The sequence below is a fragment of the Mustela nivalis genome, assembly GCF_964662115.1.
Source record: "Mustela nivalis genome assembly, chromosome: 3".
NCBI classification, from domain to species: domain Eukaryota; kingdom Metazoa; phylum Chordata; class Mammalia; order Carnivora; family Mustelidae; genus Mustela; species Mustela nivalis.
This window is the reverse complement of record NC_139022.1, coordinates 101,385,749-101,407,015: the sequence shown is the minus strand read 5'-3', so window position 1 is coordinate 101,407,015 and position 21,267 is coordinate 101,385,749. Positions and strand designations below refer to the sequence as shown.

The 21,267-nt window shown below is 41.4% G+C and overlaps 1 protein-coding gene across 10 annotated transcripts in view; it reads right to left on the bottom strand.

Annotated features, from left to right (window-relative positions):
- The window catches only part of NR3C1 (nuclear receptor subfamily 3 group C member 1), a 115,960-nt gene that overhangs the window by 5,282 nt on the left and 89,411 nt on the right, over positions 1-21,267 (bottom strand). For all 10 annotated transcript variants that reach the window (XM_082725260.1, XM_082725255.1, XM_082725254.1 and 7 more), the window contains exons 4-7: positions 16,846-16,962; positions 12,834-13,112; positions 11,710-11,854; positions 8,691-8,821 (exon numbers count right to left, since the gene is read on the bottom strand). In XM_082725260.1, coding sequence (XP_082581386.1) covers positions 8,691-8,821; positions 11,710-11,854; positions 12,834-13,112; positions 16,846-16,962 — 672 coding nt within the window. The remainder of the gene's footprint in view (positions 1-8,690; positions 8,822-11,709; positions 11,855-12,833; positions 13,113-16,845; positions 16,963-21,267) is intronic.

Here is a 21,267-nt window from a genome sequence, read left to right as displayed (position 1 = left end):
GAACAGAAGATTAATGATGTTGTCTGTGAATCCTGCAAAGACTGTGCATGGCCAAATTTTTGTGCATGGCCAAATTTTTCAACGTGTGCTCCTAGAACTCTGGTTCTGTGTTAATGGTTAAGGAAAAAAGGATTTGGTCAAAATGTAAGCAAAGCTAAAGGCTAATACAAAGTTAGGCAGTTACTGGTTTTCAGGATTTGTCAGAGCCCAAATCAGGTACTTTCTAGGGAGGGGAGCATGTTGTCTCCCAAACTTTACTTCCTTGTTGCTGACATCTTAGAAAATGTTGGAATTTAGGAAAAGCACTGGCTTTAGGAGCAAGAAGTTTTAATTCTTACTGCCCTGTGGATTTGAGTATAACCTGCCTGAGCTGTGTCTCCTACCCTTTCGCACTGATTTTTTTTAATATTTGTATATATTGCAAAATGGTCACAATACATCTATAGTTAAACACCCATCACCCCATATTAAACATAATTTTTCTTGCAATGCAAATGTTTAAAATTCACTCTCAGCAACTTTCACACATATACTATATAGTACTAATAACTACAATCCCCAGGCTGCATATGACATCCACATGACTTACTTATTTTACGCCTGGAAGTCTGCCCTTTTTAATCCCCTTTCTCCCGCCTTCCAATCCACCCTCCTCTGGAGACCACCAGTCTGTTCTCTGTGCAAACGAGCCTGTCTCCTTGTTTGTTTTCAGAGTCCACATGTAAATGGGATTCTACACTCACTTGTACTTGTCTTCCTCCCAACGGCTTACTTCACTTAGCCTAATGCCCTCAAGGTCCATCCGTGTTATCGCGAGTAGCAAGATGGTATTCCCTTCAGTGGTGGAGTAATACTCAATTGACTATGTATAGACACCGTATATATCCCATCTTTATCCATTCATCCGTAGATGGTCAACTTCGACTGTTTCCATGTCTTGGTGATTGTAAATAGTTATGCCATGAATATGAGGCTACATAAATTTTTTGAGTTAGTGTTTTCATTTACTGTGGGCAAATGCCCAGAAATGGAATTATGGGGTCATGCAGTAGTCCTATTTTTAACTTCTTGAGGAACATCTATACTGTTTTCCACAGTGGCTGCACCAGTATGCATTCCTACCAGCAGTGTGCAGAGTTCCCTCTTCTCCACACCCCTGTTAACCCTGATTTCTTGTCTTTTTGGTAACAGACATTCTAATAGATGGGAGATGAGATGTGGCTTTGATTTGCATTTACCTGTTAATCACTATTAATGATGAGCACCTTTTCATGTGCCTGTTGACCAGTCAGGATTTGCAAGTATTTTCTCCCATATTGTAGGTTGCCTTTTCATTTTGTTGATCATTTTCTTTGCTGTGAGGAAGCTTTATAGTTAGAGGTGGTACCACGCTGGTTTTTGTTTTGTTGTTGTTTGTTTTTTTCTTTTCTGGCCTTTGCTTTTGGTGCTGGATTAAGAAAGTGATCGCCGGGCTGCCTGGGTGGCCCAGTGGGTTAAAGCTTCTGCCTTCAGCTCAGGTCATGATTCTAGAGTCCTGGGATCGAGCCCCGCATCGGGCTCTCTGCTCAGCATAGAGCCTGCTTCCTCCTCTCTCTCTGCCTGCCTGTGATCTCTGTTTGCCCAATAAATAAATAAAATCTTTAAAAAAAAAAAAAAAAGAAAGAAAGAAAGTGATCGCCAAGACTGATGTTAAGGAGCTTACTGCCTCTGTTTTCTTCAAGGAGTTTTTATAATTTCAGGTCTTATGTTCAAGTCTTTGATTCATTTTTGGGTTAATTTTTGTGTATGGTATAAGGTAATGGTCCACTTTCAGTCTTTTGCATATGGCTGTCCATTTTTCCCAGCACCATTTACTGATGAGACTGTTCTTTCCCCGTTGTACACTCTTGGCTAATTTGTTGTAAATTAATTGACTGTCTACGACTGGTTTTTTGTCTGTGTTGTCTAATTTCACCATTGAACTGTGTGTCTGTTTTTTTTTTTTTTAAAGATTTTATTTATTTATTTGACAGAGAGAAATCACAAGTAGACGGAGAGGCAGGCAGAGAGAGAGAGAGGGAAGCAGGTTCCCCGCTGAGCAGAGAGCCCGATGTGGGACTCGATCCCAGGACCCTGAGATCATGACCTGAGCCAAAAGCAGCGGCTTAACCCACTGAGCCACCCAGGCGCCCCAAACTGTGTGTCTGTTTTTATGCTGGCACTGTATTGTTTTTAGGATGCCAACTTTGTAATATAGTTTGAAGCCAAAACATGTGATGCCTCTAGCTTTGCTCTTCATTCTCTAGGTTTCTATGGCTATTCTGGGTCTAATTTATATAGTTCCATACAGAACTCAGAGTTAGTCTTTGAAAAATGTCCTTGGAATTTTAAGAGGGACTGTGTTGAATCTGTAGATTGCTTTTGGAAATGCGGACATTTTGACCATATTCTTCCAATCCATGAATGTGGAATATCTTTCCATTTCTTTCTGTCGTGTTCAATTTCTCTCATCAGTGTCTTCAAGTTTTCAGTGTATAGTTCTTTCACATCCTTGGATACATTTTATTCCTAGATACTTTATAATTTTTGTTGCAAATGTAAATGGGAGTTATATTCTTAATTTTTCTTTCTGGTAGTTCATTCTTAGTGTATAGAACTGCAGTAGATTTTTGCATATGATTTTGTATCCTGTATCTTTACTATATTTGTTTATTCCAATCGTCTTTTTGTGGAGTCTTTAAGAATCTGCCGAGACAGTTTCATTTAGTCCTTTTAGATTTGAATGCCTTTTATTTTTTGTGTAATTGCTCTGGCTAGAACCTTAATATTGTGTTGAATAAAAGTGATGACAGTAGATATCTTAGTCTTATTCCTGATCTTACAGGGAAAGCTTTCAGCTTTTCACCACTGAGTATAATGTTAGCTATGGGTTGTCATATATGGCCTGTATTATGCTGAGGTAGGTTCCCTCTATACTCATTTTGTTGAAAGTTTTTATCATAAATAGATGTTGGATTTTTATTAGATACTTTTTCTGCATCTGTTGAAGTGATTATATGATTTTTCGTTTCATTTTGTTAATGTGGTATATCACTCTCCCTGGATTTTGACTAGGGTTAGGCCAAGAAGCACATATGAAAACGTTCTGATTCTATGAAGCAATACTTGGCACTAGGGAAGATGTCAGTATTACTGTGAAAACAAAGGCTACTTAATCAAGAGTGGCCTACCATGTTAAAAATGGGTTAATATATTATAGATAACCTAATTAAGTTTTAATATTTAAGACAGTAGCAATGATGTTTTCACTAATTGTTTATCGATAATTTTTTTCCTGCTTGTTACCTGAATTTTAAAAATAGTGACAGGAAAAAAAATAAATAAAAATAGCAACAGGAGAAGCCCTTTTCATTGCTAATGTTTAAAAGAATTTAATCTGTCCCAAATTACCCCTAATTATCCTTATAGCTCCATGAATTTTTGCTTCATGTGGTTAAGCCATATACTTAGAATTGCTTTCCTGCTAAGTAGAATGCTTTATGTAAAGAGTATCTTTAAATAAAGAGCTGGGTTTTTTTTTTTCCCCACTTTGAAGTCTGTGCTGATAATAAATGTAGCTGCCACAGCTTTAAAACAGTGGTCAGCAAACCATGACTAGTGACCTAGTCTCACTAACAGCCCGTGTTTGTAAACTAAGCTCTGTTGGGACATAACTATGCCTATTCTTTTTGTGTTGACAACTGTGTTCATTCTGCAAGCAGCAGAGTTGAGCAGCTACGACAGAGTGCAGATAAAACTGAAAACATTTACCATCTGACACCCTATTGTGCAAGTCTGCCATCACTGGGTTACTGTATGGCCTTTTACGTCATTCATTCAGTAGCTTTATTTAGATAACTCTCATGTCAATAGCATAAAGTTGGGTTTTGGTTTTTTTTTGGAAATACAGTCTTGAATTTTTTTGTGGGTCTTTTTTTCCTTGGGGCTTTTATCTCCTCTCCATATAATGTAATTGCTGACAAATTTATTTGTACACCATTTGTTACTCTCCTTGACTGTGCATTTGTTTATGCTCGTCCCCCTCATTTTGTTTGTTTGGGTTGCTTTTCCTTACCCTGTTTGTCTCAGCTGCCACCCCCCAACTTGGTGGCTTGGTACTTTGTGTACTCTTCCTATCTTTAGCCATCATTAGTGAAAAATTTTTTAAAAAAAGATTTTATTAGAGAGTGCGTGAGCACACGCAGGGGGAGCTGCAGGTAGAGGGAGAAGCAGGCTTCCCGCTCAGCAGGGAGTCTGACGCTGGGCTCCATATTCCAGCATGACCTGAGTGAGCCCAAGGTAGACACTTAACTAGGTGAGCCACCCAGGTGCCCTGGAAATTTAAACATGCATTCTTATCAAACTACCCTTCTTATGTGTAGGTATTACATAGTTCAGTTCTGTTTTGTAGATCCTCCAAGACACTTCTGTTGTCTGATACAATAAATATTAAACATATCTATGTATTTACTGCACTCTGTTCTTTTTTCCTTCTTAGAGATGTGATTCCTTTCCCTTAGCCTACGCATACCCTTTAATCGTACTTTACTGAGGATCCGTGGTGGTGGCAAACTTTCCTTTAAACTTCAATTAAAAAAAAAAAAAAGATGATTGGGTTCATTAGGACTATTCACATGTCAGACTATTGATCTATTTGGGTTTTAAAACTGTTTTCTACTCATTGCACTGGTTCTTTTGTAATCCTTGCTTCTTTCTTACCTTCTCTGTTTTTTTTTTATTTTAATTTTTTTTAAAGATTTTATTTATTTATTTGACAGAGAGAAATCACAAGTAGACAGACAGGCAGGCAGAGAGAGAGAGAGAGGAGGAAGCTGGCTCCCCGCTGGCTGAGCAGAGAGCCCGATGCGGGACTCGGTCCCAGGACCCTGAGATCATGACCTGAGCCGAAGGCAGCAGCTCAACCCGCTGAGCCACCCAGGCGCCCCCCTTCTCTGGTTTTTGCTGAGCATTTAATATGATTCTAGATTCTCTCCTCTCAGTCTATCAATTATTACTTATTTTTAAATCTGTGTTCAGGGCTTGCCCTAGAGTTCCCCATAAACAAAGACAACTGATCTACAGCTCCTTTAAATAAGACCACTCTACCTGATCTGTACTGTAGGTACCTACCGACAGTATGCACGGGTCCTCTCTCCTGTTGGACATTTCCTTCATCCACGTGTTATGACCGTCTCGTGCACTGTTGCTATCATTACTTCCACAGCTGAGCATCAGATCACGTCAGAAGAAAACTAAACCATCACCGTTTCCTTCTCTCGTGCTCTCCTTTCTGTAGATCCATGTTTCTGAACTGCAGCATTTTCATTTCTTCTGAAGAAGTTCCTTAAACACTTCTTGCAGGGCAGATCTTCTAGTGACTAGTTATCTGTTTCTGAGACTCATTATTTCACCCTCACTTTTGAAGGATAATTTGACTGTATACATAATTATAATTTTTTTTAAACACTAAATATTTCACTCTGCTCCTCTTCTGTGTGCATAGTTGCTGATGCGAATTCTGATGTCATTTTTATCCTCGTCCCACTATGGGTAAGCTGTTTTTTTCCCCCACTCTGGCTTTTTTCAAGATTTCTTCTTTGTCTTTGGTTTTCTGCAATTTGTACATTTCTTGGAGTTTTTAAAGCTTCCTGGGTCTATGTTTTGGCATCGGTTATTTTGGAAAATTCTCAGCCATTATTCATGTATTTCTTCCATTCCTTTCTTTTACTTCTTACGTCCCCATTACTTGTATGTGACACGTGTAATGGCCCTCCCCCTATCCCAGCTCTTGAATTCTCCATTCCGTGTTGTTTTTATCCTTCTCTTTGCATTTGAGTTTGCAATTCTGCCGCATCCTGTCTACTGATGAGCATTCTTCATTTCCATCACAGTATTTCTAGTCTCCAGCATTTTCTTTTGTTTCCTTCTTAGAGTTTCCACCTCTCTGCTTACATTACCTGTTGTGTTCTTGCATGTTGTTCACTTTTTCCATTAGAGCCGTAACACAGTAATCATGGATTTGTTAAACTCCCTACCTGATATTTATAACATCTGTGTCATAGCTGAGCTGGGTCCGATGCTTGTGTGTCTCTTCAGACTGTTTTTTGTTGCCTTTTAGCTTGCATCCCTTTTTTATTCCCTCCTCAAACCTGGATAGTGTTAGGTCAGAGCAGACGTAATAACACTTTTAGTGTGAGCTTTTATGTTACTCTGGCTAGGAGCTGGGCTCTATTTCATGTTAGTCATAGAGGTGTTTAACAGAAGCTGAAACCTATTTTCCTGTTTTTATTGCTTTTCCCCTGTTGTTTTTGGGTTTCCCTGAGTACTCCTTCTCAAAGGGCTATGCTCTGCAGCTGTAATCCAGTTACTATCCTGGTGCCCTACTGACAGTGTGGTTAGGTGTTGGGTATCCTATCCTTTTAGGATGACATCTGTGTTGGTATGACCTTCAGGAGAGTTTCTGAATCTCTTCTCCCACCTTATACTCCTGCTTCCCTTACAGGAGACAGGAAGGGAGAGGGGGGCTGCATTGATCTTTCTGCCCTTTCCTTCAGATTAGATAAAGCTCTCCTATAGCAGTTTCCCTCAGAGGGCAAAAACAGGGGGCTCTTTCTCTGATCTTCATGGTGAGAACCTCATGTACCTTCTGCAGGTAAACCCCAAGAAAGTGCGGGAAAACAATGCCCTTAGTTTTTCTCAAGCTCGTCCTCCCTCTCCAGCAATTCATCATAATAACCGTGAGTGTTCCACCAGTTCCCAGCTCTAGATGCTTCGGTCCCCAGTAAGCTGATCATGGCTATGTTTCACTGTGTTTGCCCGATTCTCAAGATTTTGATGTGATTATTTGCCTGGTGACCTCAATTCTTGGACAGATCCAAGTTACTGATTTTCACTTCACCTTCTTGTTTAGGATGGGAATGGCTATGTCTAGGCTGTTTACCTCTTAGAGTTGAAGCTGGAAGTCCACCTTCATTTTCTAATATTTTTTCCTTAGGCTTATGAAAAAAAAAATCATTCCATTTTCTTTGCTGCTATATGGTAATTAAATTGCTTCTCCTTTGAAGATTTTTTTTTTTTTCCCCAGTCAGTTGGATTTTACTTTTATATTATGTGAAATTCATTGAGCTGCCTGGACAGGGCAGGGGGTTGGTGTATTTCAACAATTCTGGAAAGTTTTCAGCCGTTCTTTGTCCTCCTGGGAGTCTTGCCTGCTGTTAGTCTAGCATTTTTTAGTAGGAGTTAGGGTACCTATTCTAGTACTCTGTCAGACTAGAAGTCGGATTCTATCTTATGGTATATATTTTTGCATTTTATTCCTTGTTGATGCCACGCCTTTTTTTTTTTTTAAGATTTTTATTTATTTATTTTGAGAGAGAGAGACAAAGTGAGAGAGAGCATGAGAGGGGAGGTCAGAGGGTGAAGCAGACTCCCCATGGAGCTGGGAGCCCAATGTGGGACTTGATCCCAGGACTCTGGGACCATGACCTGAGCCGAAGGCAGTCGCTTAACCAACTGAGCCACCCAGGTGCCCCACCATGCCTTTTTTTTTAAAGGAAGCAGTGATGCATGTTAGTTTGGTTTACTTTCTCCTATCCTCTGCAATGATAAAAGTACATATAGTTCTGTGAGTGTGGTATGTATAAAATAGAAATCACCTTTTTTTTTTTTTTAAACAAATAAGCGTATTTGGCACTGATCTGTACTTGGAGATGATGTTCAGAATTTTAACTGTTTCACTCAAATAATGTCAAGCTCCCTTTAACAAGTGTGCTGCATTAGGTAACCTTAAAGTCTCTAGCAAGGATCTTTCCCTTTAGGTTTTCTGAGAACAAAGCTAGTATGAAAGCATTGGTGATACATCTATCTTGGAAAAGCTGAAATAGATATCCGTCCCTTCAAGTTATTTGGCAGCTTTGAAACCAGAGTTACTCATGGAAAGACTTTTTGAAACCTTGCATATTTATTTGTACATACAGGAGTATTCAGTCATCAAGTCTGTATCTCATAAACACTAACCTGAGACGTTAAGTTTTATTGGAATAGCCTGTAAGTGTACAACATCAACTGTTCGCACATTTTCTTCTACTGGTTGTTGAAAATTCCATCATTTTACTAACAAGAGACTTTATTTTTCAAAAGCTTTCTAGGTTTACTAAGTAATGCCTCTGCCAGCCACAACTAGCCTCACTCAAGTTTATATACCAGTCCCTTTATCTAAACTTCGAAGATGGTTCAATAAATGCTTGCTGCTGTTTTTAGATAGAATGAATACCTCTGCCCCCAATGCGGCAGCAATGCTGCATCAGCCAGTCCTCTAACAGTTGTTAAGTACACCTTCTGTACTCCCTGTTTTTCTCCCATTATTTCCTAGACTCAGTCCTATTCCTTGTGTAACTAATTTTCGACCTAGTGGTGTTACCGAATCACTCTGGATGAACAGTAGCTCTGGCGGAGCTGACATACTTCTCTGTTTTGCTGCGGCGCCTAGTGGTCTTACTAATCTTGGTATCACTGGCTGTGCCTTTAAAATTCAACATTTATGAAAACTCCGTTATCTGACTAGCAGGAAATAATGGTAGACTGGGTGCAATGTATACAAACACACCTTTGTGCCTACATGTTTCTATTTCATACTTTCAACATACTTAGAAGCAAAGAGGTGTTCTACCAACCTGAAGAGAGAAGTAGTAAGGTCTTCATACAGAGATACTCTTCGTAAGAGACCTGCAGCCTCTGCAACTCAGAGGAAACAAACAGCATGTGTTTACATTGTTCATACATGCAGGGAAGGCTCATTCTCTGCCTGTGAAAGAGAAACACCAGCGTTTGAGTTAGTCACCCCCGAAAAGTACACTTGTTTGTTTTATTTTACACAACTATGAACTTCCAATGGAAAATCCAACTTATGCTATTAATGCTAATTCCTATAGGTGAGAACTGGAAAAGTAAACTTGTTCCCGGATCCACAGGATCTAAAGAGACTACTCCATAATCTAAGTTTATGCTGGAGAAATTAGTTTTCCATTGTACATGCTGTACATCATTTCACTTACTTCATTTCTGCAGGAATAAATTCTAAACACTTCTTATCAGTTGCTCATTTAAACCAAGGTTTGATGGCAGCATGTGAATCTGGTCGTTATCTGGTCCAGTGTAAGCCATATGGCCCAGGAAGCTTGTCTGGCTCGATCCCTGCTACTCTGTACCAGGCTTACTAGGAATGTCAGGAGTGCGTGCTGTTCCCTCGAATGCATTCTCCATCAGGTTATTCTGTTTGAAATCCTCCACTGACTACTTCTTGTTCCTGGAACACAATCTCAATTCTGTTTCCTGGCCTACAAGCTTCTGCTTGATTCACGTCTCTCAGCTCGTACCTTTGCTCTGGTTTCTTCTGCCTGCAGGTTCCCACCTTCCCCACAGCTTGTTCTTCTGTACTGTTTGGTTCTCAAGCCCCTAGAGAGTTCTTTTTTTTTTTTTTAAAGATTTTATTTATTTATTTGACAGAGAGAAATCACAAGTAGACTGAGAGGCAGGCAGAGAGAGAGAGAGGGAAGCAGGCTCCCTGCTGAGCAGAGAGCCTGATGCGGGGCTCGATCCCAGGACCCTGGGATCATGACCTGAGCCGAAGGCAGTGGCTTAACCCACTGAGCCACCCAGGCGCCCCTAGAGAGTTCTTCTGTGGTCCCCAAATCTAAACTAGCCTGCGCCCCATCCTCCCACACTCCCCCCCCGGTCACACTATTGTAATCATGGCTCTCCAAAATAATTTTGGTTATTTATTCCATTTCCCCTTTGGAATGTGAGCAGGGGCCTCATCTATTGTGCTCAGCGTTACAGCACAAGCTCCTAAAATAGTGTCTGGCACTTGGTAAGGACTCGTGTATCACCGAGAGAATACTGTGCTGGAAAAGAAGTATCACCAGCAGGGAAAGAACACCACCTTTAACTCGGGATTCAGTTCAGCCAGGGCAGCTAGCTTGCCTGACAGCAGAACGGTGAGATTTCTGCTGTAGGTAGTTTGCATCGATCCTGCCAGGTAAGTGGCCTTAGCCTGACCTGGTAGCAGTAAAAAGCTGTGTTCTGAATCTAGAATTACCCCAGTACTTGCAGCTTCTTTCACAATGCCTAAGAATGTCTGTAAAACTATCTGGAGCTAGTATCATCCAATCTCTACTAAAATAGCTAAAATAATGTGAGCCTGCCACAGGGTAAGGCAGACCCTTCCATTTAACACTGTTCCAACAGATGCTTTTCTGGAACTTCCACCCATTGTTTTGGGGCCTAGCACACTCAAAAGAATATCTCTGTAGGCTGTCCTCCTTGTTCCCAACTATGCCTTTCTCTTTCCTCCAAACATCCCCTGTTTGTTGACTGATATAAATTCCCATACTCTTTGCCATTCTGGACGTTATTAAGGTTGTCACTCCTAGTTTGACTAGCACATTCAGTTCTAAACACAAACTGTTCAGAATGGATGGACTCAAATAGGGTGCAACGGGACTATTCCAATAACGGGATTTAAGGTTTCATTGATTCTTTGGACCTCTGGTCAAAAGCACCCTGGTGCTCACAATTAAATCTTCGTTTCTTACTCTGCTCTGACCATGGGTATGTGTGTGAGAGGGTGAGAACTCCTTGGTTTCATTCTCATAAAGGAGGTAAGTTGTAGGCACAGAAAATAAGAAACCTGATAAGAGCTAGGGATATAAAGCAGAGAGGTCTTTTAAGGTGCTGAGTTGAGAGGCTTGACGAACAGATCATCTGAGTGGGAATGCTGCATCCATGAAAGAGAACAGTGAGGGAGAAAAAGAGGCCAGGTTCTGGGAAGCCAAAAACCATGCTGAGTATGCACCCGGTGAGCAGGGTGGAGACAGCAAGGACATCTGTGTGTTGGGGAGGTATGTGATGGGATCAAACTGTATTTTTGGAAGAAGAAAACTGTCAGCATGATGGGGACACACTGGAGGCAGAAAACTAGTCAGGAAACAACTGCAGTGAGGTCAGGGGAATACTTCACAGATGGAAGCAGAGGCTGAGAAGACACAAGAATAGCTCATTATAAAACCTGAAAATTTGATGGATTCTCTCGCAATTAAAAAAACTGTCCAAGTCATAAACACGGAGTAGGGCTTGCCATGCAATGAGGATCCTTTTGTCTCTCTGTCCCTCCTATCCTGTCAGCCAAGATACCCTCATCTGTAGTTGTTTCTATTCAAGGTGGTTATCAACTGACCCCAGAGTTGACCCCACCTGTATTAAAAAGTACCCTCCAGCGGTAGCTGGTGGCTCAGCATGTTAAGCGTCTGACTCTTGATATTGGCTCAGGTCATTATCTCTCATGATCCCAGGGCCCTTGGATGGAGTCCTACAGTGGGCTCTGTGCTAGGCAGGGAGTCTGCTTGAGATGCTCTCTCCCTCTCTTCCTGACCCTCCCCTTGCTCACTAACCTCTAAAATGGGTAAATAAATCTTAAAAAAACAACAAAAAAAACCCAAAAAAACCCTTCAATCTGTCCTGGGACAGTACATAATAATGCCCCATGTCCACCTGGCCTGCCATTAAACATTGATAAACAACTGTTTCAAGCTTTCCCAGTTTCAAGAGCCCTGATAAAACTGGTTCAGTCCTGAATGATCACAAGAGCAATCCATCAGCTGGTTAAAAACACACGGAAAATGAAAAATAACTTACTCATTAATAATCAGATCAGGAGCAAAACACAGCACATTTCCACTTGATTGTCTATATGATCTCCAGCCAAGGGCAAATGCCATGAGGAACATCCATGAATATTGCAGTAGGGTCATTTGGTCATCCAGGTGTAAGTTCCTGAATCCTGAATTAAGAGAAGTAAAGGGATGAGGAAACACTCTAGTCTCCAAAGAGAATATCAGCTCTCTGGAAACTACCACAGACCAGATAGGGCTTTAGCCTTGTTGGGGGGGGGGGGGCCCTGACAGACAGAGGAAGTGAAGCACCGAGGGGCATAGGTCTCCTCTGTCATCTGATACGTTCAGATAAAAGCGCCCGCAAATACTTTTTAATAGCATGTAATGTAATAAAACTTACTGTCACTTTCCCCCTATTTAAGCAAATAGAGTCCTGACTTGGTACATTACTCAGTTAATGAATTGAGTTTCAAAATTGTCCCCTGAGAGTTACACCTCTTTCCCTCTTGACAGATTAGGGATGATAGGAGGTCAGAGTACTGCATTCTTGCTCTGTCTCTTCTATCAAAATGAACATAAGCTTGTCAAATCTCCTGCAGCCATCAAGTCTGGGCTGACAATGACATGGACCTCTGCTGTTCCACATCAAGTTCCAACAGGGGGACTTCAATTTCATATGATCTTAAATATAAGATTAGTTCAGATTTAGTTCGACCTGTATCACTTTATCTAATTATGAGGTTAGTACATCCTGACAGTACCTGATTTTTGCCAATTTTACCCCGAGTTTTAAAAGTGATACACTGAAGGGAAACAAATGGGAGTTCTAAAAAGTATCTACGTGTGCTCCTGCCCTAGATTTGGGTATAAAAGGAATTCTTAAGTAAGTTCCGAGACTCGTTCTGACAGGACCTTGTCCAACCTCAAATCACTCTACTCTGAGCAACAATCTGAAAAGCAGGGAGCAACGTTCACATTTTATTATAAACTCTCCACTCCCATGCTTTCTGGGCTCTGCCCCGGTTGGGCCCCAGAACTGAGGAGGAAAAAACAGGGCAGGTCATGCGACTGGGGGGACACAGCCAGAGTGCCTCGGCTGAGGACAAGACACAGATCTGTATCTTTGAGTCCCCTTCCGCCACTTACCTGGTATCGCCTTGGCCCATTTCACTGCTGCAATCACTTGCCGCCCACCTAACATGTTGAGTGTGGTCATGATCCGCCAGGTCGTATCTGGGATAGAGCTGTCATATCCTGCGTATAACACCTCAGGTTCAATGACCTCCAGCAGGGACACCAGGGTAGGGGTGAGCTGTGGTAATGTTGCAGGAACTATTGTTTTGTTAGCAGGATTTTCCGAAGTTTCTTGTGATGCTCCTGGAGTGGCCTGCTGAATTCCTTTTATCTTTTTCTTTGTTTTTCGAGCTGTGGGTGTTAAAAAAAAAAAATGTATATATATATATATATATTATTCACACACACACACACACACACACACACACACACACACACAGAAGTGAGTTCTAATCAGAATGTCTGGGTGGCAGAGTTTCTTCAGGAAGTATTTTAATTTCTGAAACTATTTAGCAGTTATAAAGTGACACAGAAGAAGATAAGGCAAAGAGTCAAGAGGAGTCATGTGTACATAAATCCAGGTAATTCTTCATTGATTATCCTTTATATAACATTAAGTGTCTTCCAATATTACATTAAAGTGATGTAAACAAAGCACTGCTAGAGATTCTTGCAAGAATTAATTTCTGTCTCACTTTCCCTCCAAAGTTGGAATTTTCACTGGTTTAATAAGGCAGTACTTTCACTAGCATTTGAAAGAGTCCAAGCTTGTAATAGCAGACTAGAAACTGGGGCTTAGGCTTAACCTAACCTAAGGTAATAAGGAAGAGAGCTATACTACTGATAACCTTGCACAGAGTCCCCTTCTTCTCAAGGAAGTATTACAATGATACAGCAGATCCCATGCCCGAAGCAGCAACTTCAGCAGCAGAAATGTCCAATTTTTATGTTTACATGAGGGATATTACTTGGGTCCAGAAACATTTGGGGAGATAAAGAAAAAACTTTATATTCCTTCATAAAATATTAGTGGGAGATTTCTGTTTTCTAAGAGATTTATATTGATGATTCCATAAACCTAAAGCATCCTTTATCATATTATGTACAAAGTAAAGCTATCTTCTAACTCTTAGTATGGAACAGCATAATCAAATTGCAATACAGATTCATACTCTTAAAGTTACAAATGAGAATGTTTCTTTTTGACTCCATATGATGCTGAAGGCAACACAGAGAACTTTTAAATAAGCGCTCAGAGGTCCAAGGAAGGGCAATGAACAGAATTTATAGGAAAGAAGAAATGTATCCACATCACTTATCAGGATACAACCTGTTTTGGTAGGACAAAAGTAAATACTCATCACTTTTAAAAATAATTTTTAGAGTCTTTGTCCTTAAAATGACAGAATGGTCCCATTATTTTGTACTATGTTGAATAGGATAGTGAGATAGCGAAGAATTCTCATGTAACATTTCAAAACACAAAAAAGGATCATGACAGCTATTTTTATTTTATCATGCTCTACTGAAAACACAGTATGGTGTGGTAGTAAGAAGCATAACTCTGAAGCCAACATGTCTGAATTTAAATCCTGGCTCTGTCATGCAATTAGTGGGACCCCCTAGTTATTGCCTGGGCCTTACTTTCCCTCTTCTGTCCAGTGAAGGTAATACTGGTACTTCACTCAGAGAGTGGCTGAGAATGAAATCAACTAAAATATGTACAAGGCTTAGGACAGTTGGTGGCTCCCATTAAATGCTACAGACCTATCACCACCTCCAGTGGTGGCAGAATATGGCTTTAGAGTATTCTGAAGGTAGATAGTACAGCGGGAGATAGGAGTGATCAACTTTAAAATAGGAGGTGCTGCTACACCTAAAGTTAGGCAGCATTTTGAACACTAAAGGTACATTTCAAAATCATGGCAAGTGTTTGGTTGAGAAGGTAAAAGAAGAGGCATGTCCCAAATCAATGCCCTGAAATAGTACTATGAAGACCTCAGTTCACCGTAACTTAACACTTACATTCCACATGAGAACAGGGGAAAGGATAGTAACAGGCCAGTGGATTTTCAAAAATCTGTATTTAGTATAGAATTAATTTCTTACACAACTTATCTTTAGCCCTAAGTGAGAGAACTACTCCTGCTTTTGAATAAAGCTCAGAATACTTACTAGAGCCAGAATGTGTACTAATACATTTTCCTAGAACTTAAGAAGTTGTTAACTGAATTAGTTTAGCAACCAATTTTTTTGTTTGTTTGTTTTTAAGATTTTATTTATTTATTTGACAAAGAAAGAGAGAGAGCACAGGCAGGGGGAGCAGTAGAGGGAGAGGGAGCTTGATGCGGGGCTTGATCCCAGGATCTTCATGACCTGGGCGGAAGGCAGATGATTAACCATCTGTGCCACCCAGGAGCCCCAGCAATCACTATTTTTAAGCACTTGACTGATTTTTACTTGATATCAAGTTCCTGACTCCTTGGAGCATAGAGATTGTCAGCATCTGATTTCTACAGAAGTGTTGAGTCTATGATAGTTCCCTTCCATTCTTAATAAAAAGAAATCTTATTTAGTTTCAAAACTTAGCTTAAAAGTATTAGGTATGCGGTGCCTGGGTGGCTCAGTCATTAGGCATCTGCCTTTAGCTCAGGTCATGATCCCAGGGTTCTGGGATCGAGCCCCGCATCGGGTTCCCTGCTCAGTGGGGAGTCTGCTTCTCCCTCTCCCACTGCCCCTGCTTGTGTTCCCTTTCTTGCTGTGTCTCTGTGTGTCAAATAAATAAATAAAATCTTAAAAAAAAAAATTAGGTATGAAATCTGATCATGTCAAAAACCTCCCTATATTTAAGTTCCACGTGACTCTTCATAGCAAAAATAAAGCTGTGATTTGGAAAAGATTACACTACACCCTAAAATGAAGTAAAACATTGAGGATTACCCTTAGAACATATCTGTACTTAGTTGCCAGGTGAAACATTGAGAAAGGCCGCCTAAAATAAATCTGGAGAATTACTTGGTATGGGGGCAACAGCCTCAAAATATACCACTTCTGATACTAAGGTCTGGAGGACCTCTGGGGTTGTCCTGCCGGTCTCTCTAGGCAAGACGAGTCTTTCTAAAATTTAAATCTGATGATGTCTCTGCCTTTACTTAGTCATTTTTACCTAACTCCTCCTCAGTTCTCTTAGATTTCAGACTCAATGTTGCTTCTGCCAAGGGAGCCTTCCCAGCTTTCCAGGACAGAACGAGGTGCCCCCCCTTGTGCTCCTGGGGCTCTGGCCCCTTCTGCAGTGTGCCATGTCTTCTGGGGACAGACTCTGCAACCCCGGTAGACCATATCCTCCTTCCCTGCGGGCACTGTCAAACTCAGTGCCCATTCCTGGCCTGCCTCCTTGGGGCTTCTGGAGAAGGAAAGTGCTACTACCCCAAGTACGAAGGCTGTGAGTCCCTTCAGCACCACTGCTATCATCCTGGACCTCGCATTCTCAATTACAGGAGAATTCCAAACTCCTTTCATAGCAATGTTAATTATACAACTTGTTATAGAAACAGGGATATGAAACTCAAGAGTTCTAACTACTTTCAGGCTTCTTCTCTAGACGGAAAGCAAAACCAAACCTATCCCAGCACCTCCTTGAGGAGTTACTTCCACGGGCAGATTTATCATCCATCTGCATCTCTCCCGCTGTAGAGCCAAGTAAAGAGTGAATGAGAGGAAAATGGACAGGTAAATATACCTGACAGAGAAACGTTTTCAACTCTAGGGAAGACTTTTGAGGCTGCAGAAAGGGAGGAGAAAAAACTTGTTGCGAAGTCATTGTTACCTAGTTGACTTTCTTAGTATACGATCTGCCTCTAATGAAGGCTGTGTATGCCACAAGAACTGGTGAAAAAACTTAAGCATAATATGATATATTCATTAAAAAACTCCTAGTTTATAAAGCAGTCAATAAAGTTATGCTAGTCAAGCGCATATATTGTAATGACTAAATTATTCCTTTTGCTTACTTCTACTTTAAAAAGGAAAATAATACATTTTTTATATGCATGCAGAAGCCATTCCTTTCAGGCATTTACATTACCTTCCAAGTTCATTCCAGCTTGAAGACATTTTCGATAGCGGCATGCTGGACAGTTTTTTCTTCGAATTTTATCGATGATACAATCATTTCTTCCAGCACAAAGATAGTTGTGCTGTCCTAGAGGGAAAACAAAGGTGCTATCAAAATTTCCCAGGTTTTAAAAGGTATTTTTATGGAGGGACTTGCTGCATTTCCCTTTTAGGTGGAACACAGCCTAGGACGAAAGTACAGTGTCCTCACTTACACGGACCTTACAGACCTTACAGAGTTCAGCTTAAAGTCTTAAGTCTCCTTCTTATTCTGTCCAATACTTATAGTTCATGAAAGACGCTGCAGCATATACGTAGAGAAAAAGGCACCAATGCTCAGTGTAGCCTCCGATATGTTTTCCCAAACTGAACACTTCCATGATGGAGAAGCAGAACTTGGCCACCCACCGCCCTCTTGGCCCTCCAAGGCCACTTTGTTCCACATACAAGCGGAAACCTTCTCAAGCACAGTTTAACAGCCATGGAGGAGGTCCGTGAGCACTCCTTCATTAGGACTTCTCACTTAGTGCTAAGGAGGGTTAAAGAGGAAACTGCTTTCCAAATATTCTGAGTCCCACGTGGAAAATGCTCTCATGCAGCATTAGGCCACCATGTGCAAATCCAGTGTGCTCGCCCTTCAGCTCTGTGACTGGTGCCACACTCCTTCTTGAAGGGGAAGCTGCCAGCAACTGGTGAGGGAAATCTCACCGCTGACCGGCTAACTCGTACATGGATCTCATGGACACCTGTTCATTCGTTCACATGCTTTGCGCAGTGTGAGAATGTTTGAATTGGCCGCTGCCCCCAATATTTACAACTGTTGCTGTCTAAAATCTTCCAGCACCTAGAATTTAATAATGTGCTAAGAGGCAGAAGTACAGTTTTCACCTGACAAATAAATTGCCAGGAAAAGACAATCTCTGTACCCTTGTACATTGTACTGTGCACATTCTTGTAGTTTTCTTTTAATGTGGTTACGGAATGTTGAAGGAAACTCCGAGGACCTGCCGGCCTGCCAGAAGCTCTGAAAGGAGCCTCCTGCACAAAACCTGTGCAGCGACACGAACCCTGGACAACTGAGAGTCCGTGAACTTCACCCTACAGGGGATGGGATCCAGAGGACTACTGGACATTTCTCAAGAAGAAATCCCCTTCAGAGGAAAGAGAAAAATTACCATTATCAACTCACTAGGGTGACTATACCTCATTCAGGTTTCTGGGTAAGGATCCTTCCTTCATAGGGCAGTCTAAGACTTGGCTGGAAACATAGTCTGTTCACGTCTTTAGAAAGGGATAACTCACGGCGCTATTAAGAATGTGTTTTGGGGACACAGTTCCCACTTGTGTGAGGAGGAGGCCACCAAGGTGACCAGTGGCATACAGTTGAACTTGGTTCCAAAGCTGCCTTCCAAGGCCAAATGTCTGTACCGGCTGTTTCCATTCCTTTCCACGTCATGTACATTACGTGGCTGCTTCTTTGGGTGACATGAAATGGAAGCACTAATCCAGCAATTCTAACCTCTTTAAAGCAAAAGGAGGAACAACGGATGCATCCATGGTTGGGGCAGTTAAAATACAGAGTTCCACCCCATAAGCATCTCCCCTTATCACTGTCCTACAGAATCTAAGCTGTTTGATCACAGGGACCCTGTGCCTACAAAAGTTAAAATTAGTCCTTTCTGGTCATTAGTGTGAAGCTGGGCACATCTGTCTGTGTTTTATCTATAAAAGGAGGAGTTTCACCTAGTGGGCACTTTTTTATAAGACGTGGGCATGCATCATTAATTGTCACTCCTGGTCAGTCCGTCTGATAAGACAGTGAGTCATCTTATTTGGAGTTCCTATGTCTTCTACCACTTTGTAAATTCCTCTTCTGCCTGATAGCAGATGTGAGGAGAAAAGAGTTCAAGACAGCTGGAATTTTTTTTTTTTAACATTGTTCTGTTTGCACTGTATTTACTTTTATGGTTAATACCTAGTTTTGGCAAGTGATTCTGGTTTCTATTTATGGTTGGTGTGGTAGCCAGCCCCCAAGATGGCCCCCAGTAGTCTCTGCCTCCTTGTGTTCACACTCGTGTGTGACCAATAAAATATGGCCAAAGTCACAGGAAGTCACATCTGAGAACCAGTCCTAAGGGCACGATTGCCTCTGCTCTCTCCTATGGATCAGTTGTTCTGGGGGAGGCCAGCTGCTCTGCTGGGAACAGCCTGAGCCAACTGCCACACACCAAGGACTGAAGCTCCCTGCCAAAAGCAGCGTTAACAGGCTTGGAAACGGGTCCTCGTGCTCCAGGCTGGATGACTGCACCCCCAACCTACAGTCTGAATATGACTATATGAGGGGCCAGAACTGCCCTGCTACTCACCTCCTTCCAAATTCGTGACTCAGAAACTGCAGGACAGTCAGTGCCTGCTGTTTGAAGCCAATACTTTCTGGGGTCGTTTGTTACACAGCTGTAGATCACTAACACAGTAAGGATAGTAAAGTACTTGTTTTTCGGTTTTAAAAAAACAGTGGTCCGAGAAGAAGGGCATGTTCTGGGGGTGTCTGCACTTGGTTTACCCTGTTTGAAACATCCAGGTCTTAAATGTGAACTCTGTAAGCATGAGTCTGTTTCTTTACCTGCTCTCAAAAATTGTGTGGTGTGGGGGCCGGGAAGTCCTTCATCTGAACTGCAGCTGTGTTTCCCGGCTCTAGGATCTCTGTAAACTTTATTGCATTTTCCGAGCCCCTATTTCCCTATCTGCAAAGCTATCTTGCTGAGCTTCTGCAAGGGTGGAAGGCAGTTGTGGAGAAGGCTCTTACAAACAGCACCTGCACCTTGTGAGCACTCAATCAATGCCAGCTGGGAAATCACTCCCTTGCGACTGCTTTCATCTCTGTATCTAACCTGATTATATAAACTCTCAGAGGGTCATTGTAGCTCGGAGGGTACTGTGCTGGGATCCCAGCGCTGCTGCTTCCACTCTCCGCCTCACTTTGCTGGACTGTCAAATAGGATCACTGAGGCCTCTAACAGCTCACAGAGCCCTTAATGAAATGGTGTGACAAACAATAAAACAGTGCTGGGTTCATGGTACACTCAGGGTAGTGAATGCCTATCGCCATTATGACCCACTGACAAAGCTTACACGTACTTCTGTGCAAAGGGGACGTAAGACAAACGGACTTGGTGGGGGGCGGTAACCACTCAACTGGCACACATAGAAAGAAGAGAAGCTACCCACAGTTTTATTCCGTATGCAGAAAAGCGACTCCCAGAATACTGGGTTAAAAACTTCAAAATAGCCATTCAACCTAGATTAAGGATTTAGATAAGTAATAAGTAAGTCAAACTTGGGCAGATTTCTTAAAAACACCAGAATGTTTGGGTATTTACATTATGCCATTCTGAGGGCGGGGTAACTGCTATTTCCAGCAGGTGTGGAAAATGGGAGTGCCAAGTATGTTGCAGATCTTACTTCATCTCTGTAATTCTCTAAGAAAGTGCTCCAAAATATGTATCTGGGCTTTAAAACATTTCTATCAATTCTATAAAGAAAAAATAAAACTGCTAAGAGTTATCAAAAGATTACAGAATTTTAGAACTGGAAGGGACATGAGGGAAAATAAAAATCCAAATAGGATTTACTTAAGGGAGTCCACAGTTAAACCTTTGCCTACTAATTACATAATCAAGCCATCAGACTTAAGCACTACCTACACATTTTGAAATGGTACAGCTAATATTCTATGAAATTTGTACCTAAAAGCAAGTATAAGAATTTAATTTTAAAGCAGGGGTGAAGCCCAAAGGGCATATGGCCCAGTATTTTACTGGGAAGTATGTTTAGCGCTTTTTTGGTTTGTTTTTTTTACACTTTTTAAAGGGCACTGGAAGCTTTTAGGTAAGCTTGCCCTCTCTAACATCAATGCCTGCCTTCTCTTTGCCAGAATGAGACATACTTGGTCCCTATAAGCAATGTATGTATAGCCCTGTTTTATAGAATTTTTCATTCTCCTCCATTTTAACTAAAATATTTTTTTGAAATATCCATTTTTTTCTTCTTCTAAGGCTCCATAGTCTTAATCTGAATTTCACTTTCAGAAATCAACCAGTCAATACTACTGTAATATTATTACTGCTATCACTACATGTACATCATGGAAATAACTCATAATTTAATGAAGTGCTGAAGTAGGTACAGTGACAGGAACAGGCTTCACTCTCTTGGGTCTGTAGTGGGTCATGGTAACAGGAGTGCTTGGTGCTCCGTGCGACCCCTCCGTAGGACCAGGCAGCCCCTGACCTGGGCAAAGCCTGCATCCCTATTCTCTGTGTGCGGTAACGGGAGTAATTTTATAGTTGGCTCATGTATTACAAACTAATCCAAACAAAAGAAAATGACTCAT